The sequence below is a fragment of the Coptis chinensis genome, chromosome 6 (assembly GCF_015680905.1).
Source record: "Coptis chinensis isolate HL-2020 chromosome 6, ASM1568090v1, whole genome shotgun sequence".
Lineage (NCBI taxonomy): Eukaryota > Viridiplantae > Streptophyta > Magnoliopsida > Ranunculales > Ranunculaceae > Coptis > Coptis chinensis.
This window is the reverse complement of record NC_141461.1, coordinates 96,332,539-96,348,786: the sequence shown is the minus strand read 5'-3', so window position 1 is coordinate 96,348,786 and position 16,248 is coordinate 96,332,539. Positions and strand designations below refer to the sequence as shown.

General features: G+C 37.5%; 2 protein-coding genes and 1 long non-coding RNA gene across 3 annotated transcripts in view; all 3 read right to left on the bottom strand.

Moving 5' to 3' along the window:
- Positions 1-408: 408 nt before the first annotated feature.
- LOC147495785 (disease resistance protein At4g27190-like) lies at positions 409-5,750 on the bottom strand. The gene is made up of 4 exons (XM_086564505.1): positions 4,330-5,750; positions 2,170-3,234; positions 1,324-2,019; positions 409-1,247 (listed from the first exon to the last, which is right to left on the bottom strand). Exons 1-2 carry the CDS (start codon positions 5,740-5,742, stop codon positions 3,217-3,219), a joined length of 1,431 nt encoding a protein of 476 aa, XP_086420631.1. The 5' UTR covers positions 5,743-5,750; the 3' UTR covers positions 409-1,247; positions 1,324-2,019; positions 2,170-3,216.
- Positions 5,751-6,564: 814 nt separating this feature from the next.
- Positions 6,565-8,661, bottom strand: LOC147495784 (uncharacterized). Its single transcript, XR_015197713.1, has 3 exons — positions 8,506-8,661; positions 8,196-8,272; positions 6,565-7,162 (listed from the first exon to the last, which is right to left on the bottom strand). It is a non-coding gene; the product is annotated as an uncharacterized LOC147495784 (long non-coding RNA).
- Positions 8,662-9,278: 617 nt separating this feature from the next.
- LOC147495775 (uncharacterized) overlaps positions 9,279-16,248 on the bottom strand; it is a 71,391-nt gene continuing 64,421 nt past the window's right edge. Inside the window, exons 11-21 of the mRNA XM_086568472.1 lie at positions 15,230-15,325; positions 12,714-15,114; positions 12,537-12,639; positions 12,310-12,420; positions 11,363-11,442; positions 11,174-11,227; positions 10,946-11,062; positions 10,739-10,793; positions 10,559-10,591; positions 10,419-10,465; positions 9,279-9,522 (exon numbers count right to left, since the gene is read on the bottom strand). Of these exons, the coding sequence (XP_086424598.1) occupies positions 9,405-9,522; positions 10,419-10,465; positions 10,559-10,591; positions 10,739-10,793; positions 10,946-11,062; positions 11,174-11,227; positions 11,363-11,442; positions 12,310-12,420; positions 12,537-12,639; positions 12,714-15,114; positions 15,230-15,325 (3,215 nt within the window). The 3' untranslated portion in view covers positions 9,279-9,404. The remainder of the gene's footprint in view (positions 9,523-10,418; positions 10,466-10,558; positions 10,592-10,738; positions 10,794-10,945; positions 11,063-11,173; positions 11,228-11,362; positions 11,443-12,309; positions 12,421-12,536; positions 12,640-12,713; positions 15,115-15,229; positions 15,326-16,248) is intronic.

Genomic DNA, 16,248 nt, shown 5'->3' with positions numbered 1-16,248 from the left:
TTCATTCTTAATTTGTTTAATCTTAGGATCATAGATTCTGGGGCCAATATATTTCGGAAATCCGATCAAACTAAGATTAGATTGACAACAGTGAAAATGAGCGTTAATGAAAGATGACCTGCTAATTAACTTGTACGGTTGTACTACAGTTTGCATTCATACCTCAAAGAAGAAATCTTCCCTGGCACAACCAACCAAATTGTTATTCTTGCCGCAGGTAGACAACACTTATCTGGCACTTTTCTTCTCGTTGAAGATGTTCAAATCTTCAAGATTATTCTGTTTTCCATCATCAATTCCTCCTCTATTTAGTTTTGTAGGTTTGTGGGAGGCATTATTTAGTTTTGTGGGTTTGTGGGAGGCATTGTAGTTTTGGATTTGATACAACAAGCGAAAGTGGAAGGAAACTTGAATGGAAGAATATCAATTAATCTAGCCAGTTCCAAAATTTACAATCTAATCTCTACAAAAGCTAAAAGAAAACAATCAAACTCAACTACCACGGAAAAAAGCGGGTGCTAATTGTAAGGCCCTTAGCCGTTTACATAAATAAATATAAGAGGATTGCTAATTCTAATTGGAATTCGAAAAGGAAACAACCAGGGAATTCTATATAGCTTTCGTTTGGTTACATTCCTAATTGGTTTAGGAAACTGTCAGGGAATGAAGGGCGTACGTGCAGAAAATCTTTGAAGTGTGGGAAATCCTACTTACTGACTGTCAATGAGGCAATGAAGAGCACACTGCCACCTTGGCCCTCGTTCAAACATTAGGGGGCAAACACCCTTATCCTTGCTGAAATAGTGAAATCCCCAACTACACCCTCAACCTCGACAAGGAGATCTGAATCTGTTTCTGCCATAGTTGGGAACTCCGTCTTATACTCTTATCCAATGATTTTCCATTACTCAAAACTTGCACCTTAAACTTTTCATGGATTGCATGCCCCACACCAGGTTCGTTTACCAACAAGTCTTACACTATTCTGCTTCCTGTTCCACGGATCCAAGCTGTTGCAGTCCGACGCTATCAACTTTGATGTCCTCCTCCAATCTTCCAGAGTCTTTGTGAGACAAGGCTCTTCATTTCTACAACTGCGCGCATTCCCAGCACCAATGCAGAAATGGTGTTTTTTTGTCCTACCATATACCACCACCACCTTTAATTGTCTGAGATGATAATAACCGTGCAGCCATTTGATGCATATTTGTCCTTCCATCGCCTTTTGAATCTGCGACAGTAAATGTCTGTAGCAAGACAGCAATGAGAATATATAACAAACAGATATAAGGTAAGTGTACAACTCCAGAGAAAGCAGATAACCTTATCCACGATTGTTTCGACAACATCCTCAGTGAGCGCCAGATCATACTCGATCAAAAGAGCCAACACCATCTCCTTTAACTGAAACATGCAACAAAAGTTACATACAAACTGGTTTAAGAATCAGATTCTTACACATTGAAATGTTGTATGCCTTGTATAATTTGGTCTGAACGTCTGATGTCTTCTTATATTCAGTCATGTGGTACGCCCTTTGGGACTCATTATGAATGACCCTTTGTTGCACATACAAAATTGAAAAGTATTGGTCGAAGACTTCTCATCATTTCATTATAAGTTGAGACATTTGTTCAATCACGGACTTTTCTAAGCATATAAATTTGGTCAACACCCGCAATGAAATCCTTAAAATTTTCAATTGATTATTTACCAATCAGTCAGAATTATAATGTATGGCTCCCCAAAGTCAGTGGGATCAAAACTGTGTTAAACATAGTCGATAACATGATATGAGATTTACTAGATTTTAAGATCACATATTCCCATCTCTAAATCCACATCTCTAGTTCAATATTCTGCATGATAACATGTGTCTTGTGTACTATAACATGCTTCTTGATAAGTCAAGCACATACATACGGAATAAATGGAGAGAACCTGAATGATATATATACTAAATCACCTCCTCACGTTCAATTAAGCCAGTCTGCGTTAGATAATCTAGTCGAAATGCAACTACACAAAGAATTTACCAAAGTGTGATCAGCAAATTAAAGGATACAGTGGAAAGGTGGGCAGTTTTTTGAGTAACTGATTACCAGTGGAGTCTAGTACGTTAATATGAGATCATGAATATAAGTGTAAGTAATGAGAATCAATTCTTACATGCAACTTTCTCCTCCAGTGGAGCATTGGGATGAAAGATGCCCAATGACCTAATAAATTCCCCGGATTCAATAACACCATTCACATCAAACAAATCCAAAACTGTAATTTAAAACTTAAAACAACGACAGATATACAAAAAGGGGATCGAAAGTTAAAGACCTGATTCACGGTGTACATGGAAAATATAGGTCAAACACTTGTTCATTGAACCGCTCGGGTATAATAAATTTTCATAATTACAAAATGTGAGAAAGGAGTTATTTACCCTATGGATGTTCTCTCTCGAACATCCACAGTTTCTTATACATCTACTACCCATTCAACATAATCCTTACAACATTATTTCTGCTGAGGAAATATATTCCTTACAACATAGATTCCAGTCTTTCCAGTTTAAGCAAACCTCCGAAAGACTATTAGAATAATTAGATATGTATGGTGTTCACCATTTATAAAAATAGAGACATGCTTAACGAGTTATGTCTCATACTTGTTAAGTTTACAAAAAAACGGACAACCAAGCGATTGGACACAAGGCTTCGCCATTAGTGATGTTTGACTTGTTTTTAGGGGATTTTCAATTGGTTAAAATGTTTAAATATAGGCTATATTTTTGGAACTTTATCAGAGCTTTTAGTGAGAGGTCTTAATCATTGTAAACCATGCAGAATTAAGGTCTAGCGACCAATGCGCAAAATATTTACAATCACCAGATCATCATACACAATTTAATCCAAGACAAGTCAGCCATATAGACAGAAGTGAATTGAAGCATAGCTCCTAGCACTCATATTTTGCAGTTAACAAGAAGATTAGAGAAGTTAGCAACAGACCCTATCTGCAAAGAGATTCTGCTTGTTGCTGTTTCTGAATAAGGCCAGCTGAAATTCTTCCCGATCACGAGAAGGGGACAAGTGATGGGCAATCAATCCTGGACTAATCTGGGAAACTCATAAAAAGCTAAAAGAACGGACCTTGCGAATAAGCCCATCATCGATTATTGAGCTCCTCAGTTTCTTAAAAAGTTCATACAGTGCAGAGCCTCTACTTCACTGATGGTAACTGCCACAGCAAAAAATGAAAATAAAATAAATAAATAAATAAAAATAAAGGCCCAGGTTCTACATGTCAATCCCACAAGTTCATAGCTCAATATAGTATAACCTGCTAACTTACGTGCTGTAGTGAAACACGTCTACTAAAATATGTGCTAAAGTCAATCCAACAAGACATGTCATTAAAAATTGCCGTGAGGCTCAAAAATTTAGATATGGAACAACATACATTCATGACATATGGTTCATCACTTGATACTTCCAAATGTATAAAGCTTATGCATCAAAGTCACATTCAAGCGGTTACTTGAAATCAGAGAACCCAATGTCGTAATTTAATTTTAATATGACCATATAGTACAAGGACGTAAGGAGGAAAAGAAAGTGTTTCTCGAAAGACGTGTTAAGGACGTGGGTAATCCCACCACTCAAATACATCTTGTTCATACATTAAGTTGTTGCGTTCTCTGCTTCCAGTTTGACTGTTCAACAAATCACATTGCGGACAGACACATAGACACCATTGATTGGCAGGAACAAATAATTGAGAGTATAGACGTCGTTCTGAGTTTTAACATCACCAAAAGAAGTTCCAATACTATCGGTGAAAACAAAACAACCAAATTCAAAATTCCAATCAATTGAAACCAAAACAAGACTAGAATTTCTGAATCTCCACGAAAAACCAATACAAATTCGAATTTATCTGTGGATAAATTGAACAACAAATTATTTGAAAATCTTTAAAAACCGCAACAAATGAAAGAAAATCCTAAAAAAAAATAAAGTTTCTGATGAAAAGCTTGAAACTACGGATGAACATGACACATACCTTGATCGAAAGGGTTTTCAGTGTAAAAGCAGATTATCGAAGCAGAAAGGAAAACCGATTGAAGCCAAAAAGCGAAGATTTTCGAGAAAAAGATCAGTGAAAGAGATGTTCAGGACGTGGGTAATCCCACTCGAGTGAATCCCCCCACTCTCGGCTTCCATAAATATATTTGAGAGAAGGTGGGGCTGACTGATGTTCTCGGTTGAACAGAGGGAGCCTTTTCAATTTAGGACATTTGTATACTGTAACTATTTCAAGAGAGTCACAAACCATCACGCCCTTCCAAATGCTCTTCAGTTTCGGTAGATTCTTGAACCACAATTCCTTCAACCTTGGGAGTTCAATTCCTTCAGATGCTTCTTCTTCTTCTACAATTAGTTCCTCCAATTCCTCACAATGGAACACGTAGATCTTTTCCAGGTATTGAAAGTGTTGTAATAACCTAGTTGAAAACAGGCGGTCCAGTTTAACAGTCTCAATTAAAACTTTCTGCCAAGAGTTGCTGTACATGAATAGCTGACTCCAATTGCTCTTCAGTTTTGGTAACATAAATAAGTTCAGCTTACGTAACCTCGGGAGTACTGGAATGGCACCACTCTCATCTCCATCCGCTACCACTAGCTCCTCCAATTGTGAGCAATACCCAACTTCTATCTCTTCAAGGTTAAGAAGCTGTTGAAGCAACCTAGACGAGAATAAAACTTTGATATTACCACAACGATAGATCTCTAACGTCTTCAAACAAGGAAAAGCTCCGTGTGCGATACCCATGTTCTCGACCCGTTGTAGGAAGGGCAACTCTGAGATTTCATTGAAATGTTGAACTTGAAGAAATTGAATGCTTTTCGGAAGTCGGAGGGCATTGCAAGGAATACCCTTTCTGTTGGACAAATATAGAATTCTCTCCTCGTGACCTTCGAGATTTAAAATACTTTCCATGCCAATAGAATACTTTTTTAACTTTTCAAAGTTTGTAAATTCACCATAATAATAGGAAATAAAGTCCGACAGCTCGTGAAATACGATTCTAAGATTCTCCAAGTGTGTCAAGCTTGAGAGTTCTTGCACGAAATCTCCCACTCTTTCTGGCGCATACACATATTCCGGTTTTGGCAAGTGTAACTCTTGAAGTAAAGAAAACTTGGATATCAATCCTGAAGGGATCATTTCTTTCAATTTAGAATTGCCGCTGAGATCAAGGCATCTGAGGTGGACCAACATTTCCATCCCATGAGGCAGTTCTTCTATGGCCGAATGTGTGAGCTTCAACACTCTCAGTGACTGAAGCTTGAATAGAGAAGGCACTCTAACTAATTTCTCACATTCAATTAAGAGTAAACCACGAAGATTCACCAAATCAGAAAGTGAATCTGGTAATGACTCAATATGAGTCTGAGATAAATCGAGAACCGTCAGACTTTTCATGTGCATAAAAAAACCAGGTGCAACGTGTTTCAGTGCACCCTGATAATCCTTCTGACAAAGGATCAATGTCAAGAGTTTAGGGCATTTGGGAATAATCGAAATATCTTTTATACTACTATCCATAAACGAAACCCTCTCAAGATCTTCCGACCAATCATCTTCATGCGGAATTTCTTTAGATAAATAACCAGCTCTAACCATGAATTTAGGTTTTGATTCCGTGATGTAAATAGCCATATCTCTAATCAAATCATGCATTTTAACATAACCCTATCAAGGCGACCTGAAGAAACTTCTTCAAGCATGCAACAACCTTTTAGTATATCCAAAGATAACACGCCACGAAGCATTTCATCTTCTTCCTTGCTCCTTTCTTTGACTAACCCTTCCACAACCCAATACTCAATCAACTCACTAGGGTTGATTTTATAATCTTCGGATACAATGCACAATATAAGAAACACTTACGGTGATTTTCCTTTAATTGATGAATCTGAACTTTAGGATTTGAATGACCTTTTTCTCCATGGCCATGTTCAAACTGTAGATTCTCGCAGATCTCTAAATGCAAGTTGCCACTCTTTAACATCTTTTCTTTTCATAGCTTGACCAATTGTGATGATTGCAAGGGGCAAACCACAACAATCCACAACAAGTGCTTTTGCAATCTTTTCCCGCCCGGGGAACAACTTCTCAACATTTTTCATGAACAATTCCCATGGTTCATCCTCTAAAAGCGTTCAACATTGACATTTTTCGCACAAGATTTTCGCACACTTCCCTTGACCTAGTAGTCAATACTATCTTGCACCCATTGTCTTTTGTGGGTTTAGGAACTCCAAGTTGCTGTAAATCAAAATCAAATGGCTCCCATATGTCGTCTAGGATAAGCACAAACTTTCCCTTTCTACGCAATGCATTTAGCAATATTGACGACCGTCCAACTTCATCTTGTCTAGCAAAAATTTCCAAAGTTTTCTGATCCAAATTATTGACTACTTCCGCAATCTGGTCTTGAAGTTTTGAGCATTAACATCTTTGGATACAGTGACCCACAAAACATTTTCAAAAGCGCGGGGTTGTTGCAAGCGTAGTGGTTCATTAATGTTCTTCATTAAAGAGGTTTTGCCCAGCGCCACCCATCCCATGGACACCAATTTTCTGAAATTGATCACCCATTAACCATTCCCAAACCGTCTCAGAGTTCTTCTCAGCAGTTTTACCAATCAGTTTTGTTGTTGGGATCTCCATTCCCGTCTCTGGAACAGAAATCGCTAAAGCCTCTTCTGGGACTTGACCATCATTTAAGAGATTAGTCATCTCTTCAATCAACTTCAGCATTTGTTTTCCCAATTTGGCTCTTGAACAACAATTAGGCAACACTCCACATAGGCAACGGTTTGGTACTTCGGCTTTGGTTTGCACCACATTCACCTATGATTTCACTCTATTGGCTTTATTCAACCAAGTTTCCACAATTTTGGTGCGTGTCTTTCCTTCCCCTCGGCAATCAACAGTTTTGCATTGACATCTTCTACTTGGGCAATCAATTCTGTTCTTTTTGTCTTTCAACGTCTGCAATTCTTCTTTCGAACTTTTCATATACTTATACTTCTCGTCCAGCTTTTACACGCACAACTCAATAAGGTTCTAATAACTTCTAAGGCAGACTCCATTCCTGTCATTACATTGCATTAATTAGTTGTTAAAGAGTGACCAAATAATACCTGAATAAATCATAGGAAAAGCAGAACTAGTAAATGATAAACAAAATATGCGTTTTCCAACTCTCATGCCAATTTGCATATAGCAAGTATACCCAAGAACCACATAAACTATGGAGCTGGTTTTGACAGCATTACATTATAAGGCGATGACCATCCATGGATGTTAATTATACATGAAGTGAAGAAGAGCACTAGTACTTGGATCTATAATAAGGATGGATCAAGAAGAGAATTTATATAGTATATATAGAGCTGATGACCTTATAGTTGGTAGGAACTGATGTTATAGACTGGATGGAATAATAAGCTGATCTGATCAGGAACAAACGCTCTTGTTGATCAGGAACTGATGTTATATACAAGCACACTCTTAGGCTCCACTCACTCTTGTTGAACAATGAAATTCAGGAAAGCACCCTCTTGGATCTCTCTGTATTACAAAATGAATTGAAGAAGCCAACTCTGTTTCTTGACTGGGAAAGTGTGAAGAAAGTCACTATGATTTTCTTGATAGTGTGAAGAAAGTCACCATGCTAAGCTTGCACGCACTATGATTTTCGTCCAAGTCAAAAAGTATCTGGATTTACCGATAGGCGTGGGAAGGAATCTATTGTTATCCACGAGGAGCATAAAGTTGGGTGTACAGTGGAGATGCTAACGGTGTAGAAATTTTAACATGGTAACTTTCAGAATTATTGAAGATTTTATGAATTGAGGTTTGAGGGTGAACAATTGCTTTTTATGGCATATTTTAAGGTCAAGGCCAGAAATGCAGGTTACTCATTGAAATGTGTATAATTACATTGGTGTTTCAGAGGGAGCCTTTCAGTTTCAACTACTGCTCCAGCAACTTCCATACTTGTCATTACAACAGATTGGTTGTTAATTAAAGTGACGAGACATGATAGAGTTACTCCAGTAGGATATATGTAAAATACATAACATCAAGTAAATAGAGAATGTGAATGAGTTAAAGAATCTCACTTGCTTGAGCAGTTGGTTGTTCTCTGAACCTCTAATAACAAGAACCAAAGGAAAACGTTCAAGTACGAATTGGATATCTGCAAATTTAAAATCATGTAAAGGTGGAGAATTAGTAGATAAAAACACAAATCAGTTTTAAGAGATAGTCATCATTGGACTTTATCAATAGAATTGGTTAGCTCAAATTTCAAATAAGTGATGGATCAAGAGTTGAAGTTTGCAAAACATAGTTATGTTGTTAACCTTTAACAATGAATGACGATTAAAAAAAAAGAGAGTAATAAACAAGGAAGAAAAAATTTGTAATAACCTTTAACAATGAAAATTTGATGGAGTGATGTTAAGCTGAGTACTAGTCCAAGATCGACAAAGAAGTTATGAAAAACTCTCTCTGCTGTTTGTGATGAAATGAAAAAAACCAACAACTCTGTTTCTTCCTACAGTCAATAAAGAACCACAAATATATTATCAGGTCTCCACTTTGGTGGGACTGGGACTGGTGGGTCTTCCATTATTGAATGCTATGTTTGATACTTTGGTAAGATGCATGTAACTGGACTGTTGTTGACTTGCTTCCTACGTAACTTCATTTGAATTTTTGATCATCCGATTTTCTGTTTTTGCCGACATAAAAAATGCAAATTTCATTACACTTCCCTTTCAGCTACTTCTTTATCAGGAGAATATAAGCTACCCCAAGGTTGATTAGTTTTTCGGTTTGGCTTCTTCCATTTTGCAAAATATTTGACTTACCTGTGATTGTTATTTGCATTTTGTTAGTTAAGTTTTCTGATCATGTTGAACGATTTATTCCCAGGGGATGCCAAGTCTTGTGGAAGGGAGTGTAATTAATAGCGAGGGTAGGATTCAAGGTGGGCGCAGGCACCTTTCAAAAGCGTCTAGATCCCTAATAGGCTTATATTGAGCACTGAATTTTAACGTATCAGTGGTTCTTAATCCTTTCATCAACAAAATGATTTAACAATTAGCATACAGAATAAGGAACAAGGTGTAATGAAGAGTTTGAGAAACATAGTTGATGAACAACCGTTTGTGGTCTCACAAGAATATGAGAAAGAGATGTATAACTAATCGTTGAGTTTATTTTTGGCGTATCATCTTCAACGACAATAAGTTTTGAGGCACATGTATTTACAAGTTATGAATGTGATACTCATATATACACAGATTGCTGACAACTGTTGAAACTTATAAAGAAAGAAAATACCCTATTCCTAGTGAAACAATAGAAAAAGTTGCAAAAGCTTGGCTTAGTTCCCATACAAAATTTTGTTGCTGAGGTGCCAAATTCTCCCAGTCTGTCCTCCTATATGCACCAATATTTGCAGATTTAAGGAAGAAAAAGAGCATATCAAACACAATGACAGAAAGGATAATAAAAGTACTAGACAAACAAATAAAACATAGCATATATGTATCACATGTTGATTCCAAATCTTATAGGTCAAATTTGATATGATATGTCAAGAAGGACACATGCCTTACTATTAAAGCAGCAGAAAACAGAATTAACCTATGGCTTGTAAGGAAACTGCATTATTTTGCTCAATTTAAGTTCAAGTTCAAGGTTAAAAAGTAGCATGCCACCTACTTGTCGACAGTGATTGGTTTGTGAATCAGTGGTGGAATCTCACCTGAAGTAGCTCACTTCTTGTCAGTCAGTAATCTATCTCTAAGAGTTAAAGGGAACTAGCAAAGCCCCTCAAGTAAACATGGCAAAGAACTTCACCATTAGTAAACCTATAGCCATTGATACCGATTATAACAAATACGGGTATCCTTTACTTTCTTTACTGGCTCCAGCCTAGCATTGCATTAGATCTCATTAAAAGTTGACCCTGCATGAGTGCATGGGTACCGCTGAACTCAAACCAGTAGGTGAAGGCGAGGGGAGGATACTTCTACAAACCGGGAAACATTTTGCCATGTCCGTGTTGCAGTTGCAGGCAGCTAGGTTTACAAACCGAGAGGGTTATTTACCTCTTAAGCTGTCACAGTTGAATATGTTCCACAAGAACAACAATTGAGTTGTAGTGACCTCGGTTTAATTACTCAGTAAAATAATGTAAATCCTGTCCTTCTCTATTACTTCTCCATTTCAGAAAAGGATGTCTTAATTAGATTTGTAAAAAGAATTATAAATAAGGTGACCATAACAAGCGAGTGAAATTCTATAAATGCAATTGAGAAATGAGGACATACCCCAAATCGGCTATGATGATGCTAACATTATCTTGTGACCGTTGATCCTGCAGAATTTTATGAAGTTGTAGTGAGACCGTCTAAGTAGCAATATCACTTGATATGTACAAAAGACAACTAATCATCAGGGATAAAAGTACCAGAGCTGCATGTGCCAGAGCTTCACAAGCACGCTGAAAACAGAAGAAAGGAAAATAACCAGAAGAATGGAAATTGAGTAAGATTCAGCAGGATCTTGAATCTGATATAAGAATTTGAGATTTGGAGCATGTGGTATTATGCATATCTGGATCCAATTGGACCACTATTTTAGAATGTACCTGAACATTTCCATGTTCTCGAAGTTGATTCCTGACAAATGTTACTGCATCCAAGCTGAAACATCAAAACAGGAAAGAAAAAAGTTGGTTAGTATTTGTTAGTTGGAGCTTCGACCCATTAACAAATGATAGACGAGGAATCCATTATGTTTTAGGTTGGGTTACTATGCCGAAAAGATAAAATAAGAATGAAGCCACCCAGCTAACCTGTTCACATAATCCCATAGACCATCAGATGCTAACAATAAAAATTCAGCATCAGATGCAAGAGTTACTTGATAAATGTCTGGAGATGCTGTAACAAGGTCTCCTTTGAGCTGAACTCTATTACAATACAAAATGCATTAACAATCAATGGGAAAATTCTAATCAGGAAGTTATGTATGTAACTGTAAACAATTAAATTAAAAATGTAGCCTTAGTTATTAACAATACCGATAAACAAATTTTGAGGTCCATCTTCCCACCTCAACTCCTTGCACCAGCATTCTTTTAAGAAAGAGAACACATGAGGCCCATCAGAATTCAAAAAAATTTAACGATCAAAGATAATCCAAAAACTTAAAAAAATCATGTGTAATCACTAAGATGAAAAGGGAAGAAAGGAAAGTACAAGACACGAACTCATTCTTCTTTGTCTTGAACCGCAAGTCACTGAAAGCACGGGAAACAGAGATATCTCCACATATTCTTCCATTCACAATCTATTTCAGTAGATAAGTACCATTACAAGGAGTGATAATTGGGATAAATCACTGAACAGCAGATAACAAATCTCAGACTATTAATGAATCTAATCAGCTTAAATTAAAAAGCATAAGCTAGTAGCTATTGCTGTCAAACCATGAACTATTCAAACTGAACAGGATGTTTAGTGAAGTTCTTTCTACAAAGAGCACGACTCATTCAGGTAAAACTTCAAAGAATATTACTGTTTTCAGAGTAGAAAGTTTGAATTATGAAACTGTTACTCATTCTGTTTATATCCTTCGTTACATGTAGTGATTCACTATTAGCTTTCTACCGAAAGAACATCATAGGGAAGTAAAATGTCTGGTTTGAACTCCAATACAGGATGAGAGAGCTTCCATTGCCCTACAATGGGAAGTTTTTATGGGAAGTGTAACTGTGTAAGAAGGATCCCCTTAAAATATTAGAAAGAGTAAGAGACACGAAATATCATTTGGTGCATGCCACTGACTGGATGTGTCCTCTACTCCTCTGTATATAGTGCATTACTTGTATTGATCTTATTTTAATTAAGCAGATAACTCCCCAATATATGAATAAGATCTGCAAAGTAGACGCTTGAATAACCCCCTTTTTTTTAGTAATATGTATTTCCGACTTGAAAGCACATGATAGTGTGACACAATAAGATGAAAATGAGCATCATTCATCATCTAAGTAGATTTCAAGCGGATAGGTGCCTTAAGCATCAAAAATAAATAAGGTGCCTCAAAGTGTGAGAGTCAATTGAGATGTCTAATCACATTTATGGAGGTATCAGAATCACCCATGGAAACATATACATATAAAAGGTAAAATGAAATAGGAATGTAAAAACACACCCATCCACCTGCTTCTCTGATTCTCCTGATCTCTTGAAGAGAAACCTTGTTGTTTCCATAAGGGCGATGAGGGTTGGTCAGTACTTCTGCTTTGCCAGAATGGGAGAGAACCTACATTATCGAGTCAATTAAGCATGAAAGAATTTATTGAAGGTACTTTTTAAACTTCGTCAGTTTTTAAGGAAGCCATATATGTCTGTTAAGTATTGAGAAAGCAAGATTTGTACCACACTTGAGTCACCAACATGAGAAACAATTAGCATATCATTTCTAAGAAATATAGCTGTTGCCGTAGAACCAGATTCAGTTTGCTTCCCGGTCTCTTCAAGCCTTAGCAAAAAAGAGAGACCAAATAACAATAAATTTAACACAATAACATATATTTTGCAAATAAGCGTGCATACCCTGGTGTGATTAAGGCCGTGCTCGAAAAAAATGGCAATGCTCGAAGTCGGAGGGCATTGCAAGGAATACCCTTTCTGTTGGACAAACATAGATTTCTCTCCTGGGGCTGACTTATGGGAAGGAACAAGTCTCCAATTTGAATAGAATACTTTTTTAACTTTTCAAAGTTTGTAAATTCACCATAATAATAGGAAATAAAGTCCGACAGCTCGTGAAATTCGATTGCAAGATTCTCCAAGTGTGTCAAGCTTGAGAGTTCTTGCACGAAATCTCCCACTCTTTCTCGCGCATACACATATTCCGGTTTTGGCAAGTGTAACTCTTGAAGTAAAGAAAACTTGGATATCAATCCTGAAGGGATCATTTCTTTCAATTTATGATTGCGGCTGAGATCAAGGCTTCTGAGGTTGGCCAACATTTCCATCCCATGAGGCAGTTCTTCTATGGCCGAACGTGTGAACTTCAACACTCTCAGTGACTGAAGCTTGGATAGAGAAGGCACTCTAACTAATTTCTCACAATCACTTAAGAGTAAACCACGAAGATTCACCAAATCAGAAAGTGAATCTGGTAATGACTCAATACTAGTCCGAGATAAATCGAGAACCGTCAGACTCTTCATGTGCATAAAAAAATCACTTGCAACGTGTTTCAGTCTTGGATACCAAGACTTTTGAGCAAGGATCAATGTCAAGAGTTTTGGGCATTTGGGAGTAATTGAAATATTTTCTATTCCACTTTCCATAAACGAAACCCTCTCAAGATCTTCCGCCCAATCATTTTCATGTGGTATTTCTGTTGATGAAAGCCCAGTTCTGACCATGAATTTAGGTTTTGATTTTGTGATGTAAAGAGCCATATCCCTGATCAAATCATGCATTTTAACAAGGTCCCTATCAACATATTGGAAAGAAACTTCTTCTAGCATGCAACAACCTTTTAGTTTATTCAATATAACACGGCCACGACGCATTTCATCTTCTTTGCTCGATCCCTTGACTAACCCTTCAATAACCCAATACTCAATTAACTCACTAGTGTCGATGTTATAATCTTCAGGATACAATGCACAATATAAGAAACACTTCTGGTGGTTTTCCCTCAATTGCTCGTAACTGAATTTCAGACGCTGAATGACTTTCTCCTCCATGGCCATGTTCAAACTTGTAGATTCTCGCAGATCTGATAATGCAACTTGCCACTCATCAACATCACCAACATCTTTGCTTCTCATAGCTAGCCCAATTGTGATGATTGCAAGCGGCAAACCACAACACTCCACAACAACTTCTTTTGCAATCTCTTCCACGTCGGGAACAAGCTCCTTACCGACATTTACCAAGAACAGTTTCCATGCTTCGTCCTTAGAGAGCGGTTCAACTTTGACATCTTTCTGGCACATCCCTCTGCACACTTCCCTTGACCTAGTAGTCAATACTATTTTGCACCCATTGTCTTTTGTGGGTTCAGGAACTCCAAGTACCTGTAAATCAAATTGCTCCCATATGTCGTCTAGAATAAGCACAAACTTTCCCTTTCTACGCAATGCACTTAGCAATATTGACGACCGTCCAACTTCATCTTGTCTAGCAAAAGTTTCCAAAGTTTTCTGATTCAAATTATTGACTACTTCCGCAATCTGGTCTTGAAGTTTTCGAGCATTAACATCTTTGGATACAGTGACCCACATAACACTTTCGAAGCTGCGGGGTTGTTGCAAGAGTCGGTTATTGATGTTCTTCATTAAAGTGGTTTTGCCCACACCACCCATCCCATAGACACCAATATTCTGAAATTCATCACCTAGTAAACATTCCCAAACCATCTCCAAGTTCTTGGCAGCAGTAGTCTTACCAATCAGTCTTGTTGTTGGGATCTCCCTTACCGTCTCTGGAACAGAAATCGCTAACTCCTCTTCTGAGAACCGACCAGCATTTATGAGAGAAGCCATCTCCTCATTCAACTCCAGCATTCCTTTTCCCAATTTCGCTCTTGAACAACCATTAGGTAACACTCCACTTGGGCAACTGTTTAATACCACATCCACCTCGGATATAACACGATGGGATTTATTCAACCAGTTTTCTACAGTTTTGGTGCGTGTCTTTCCTTCCCCCTCCGCAATCAACAGCTTTGCATTGACATCGCTTACTTGGGCAAACAATTCTTGTTTTCTGTCTCCCAACAACTGAACTTCTTCTTTCGGACTTGTAAGAGCTAACTCCTCTTCTGTGAATTGACCATCATTTAAGAGATTAGTCATCTTTCCAATCAACTGCACCATTTGTTTTCCCAATTTCGCTCTTGAACAACAATTAGGCAACACTCCACATAGGCAGCGCTTTGGTACTTTCGGGCGTTGGTTTGCACCACATCCACCCTCGGATTTCACTCTATTGGCTATTCAACCAAGTTTCCACCATTTCGGCAATCAACAGTTTTGCATTGACATCTTCTACTCGGGCAATCAAGTCTGTTCTTTTGTCTTTCAACGTCTGCAATTCTTCTTTCGAACTTTTCATATACTTATACTTCTCTTCCAGTGATGCGTTCATGCTGTTACACCCACAACTCAATATGGTTCCAATAGCTGCTACAAGGATCTCCATTCCTGTCATTACAACGCATTAATTACTTGTTAAGAGATAGTCATGATTGGACTTTATCAGTAGAATTGGTTAGCTCAGATTTCAAATAAGTGATGGATTAAGAGTTTAAGTTTGCAAAACATGGTTATGTTGTTAACCTTTAACAATGAATGACGATTAAAAAACAAGAGTAATAATCAAGTGTATAATAGCAACTAACAAGGAAGAAGAAAATTTGTAATAAACTGACCTTAAAAGTTTGATCGAGTGATGTTAAGCTGAGTACTACTCCAAGATCGACCAAGCTAAGCAGACCACCACAAAGAAGCTAAGCAGATCGACTAAGCTAAGCAGACCACCAAAACTCTCTCTGCTGTTGTGATGAAATGAAAAAAACCAACAACTCTGTTTCTTCCTACAGTCAATAAAGAGAGAATGTGTGAACCACAAATATAGTATCAGGTCTCCACTTTTCTTTCAAGTCTTCTTCCTTTGCACGTGGTGGTGGGACTGGTGGGTCTTCCATTATTGAATGCTATGTTTAAAAATTTGTAATAACCTTTAACAATGAAAATTTGATGGAGTGATGTTAAGCTGAGTACTAGTCCAAGATCGACAAAGAAGTTATGAAAAACTCTCTCTGCTGTTTGTGATGAAATGAAAAAAACCAACAACTCTGTTTCTTCCTACAGTCAATAAAGAGAGAATGTGTGAACCACAAATATATTATACAGTCAATAAAGAGAGAAAGGGTTGAATGACGTACCAATTTTTCGGGTTAATCTCCAAAGATCTTAGTTGCTGCAGCTGGACATCGTAAACATGGTACCCATTTCCAACCTTTAAGATCAAGATTCTGCCATTTTCAAGAGTTGCAGAGTTGCTACAACATAAATTTCTTAGTGGAAAAATACCCTCTTAGTGGAAAAATACCTGCAGGCAATAC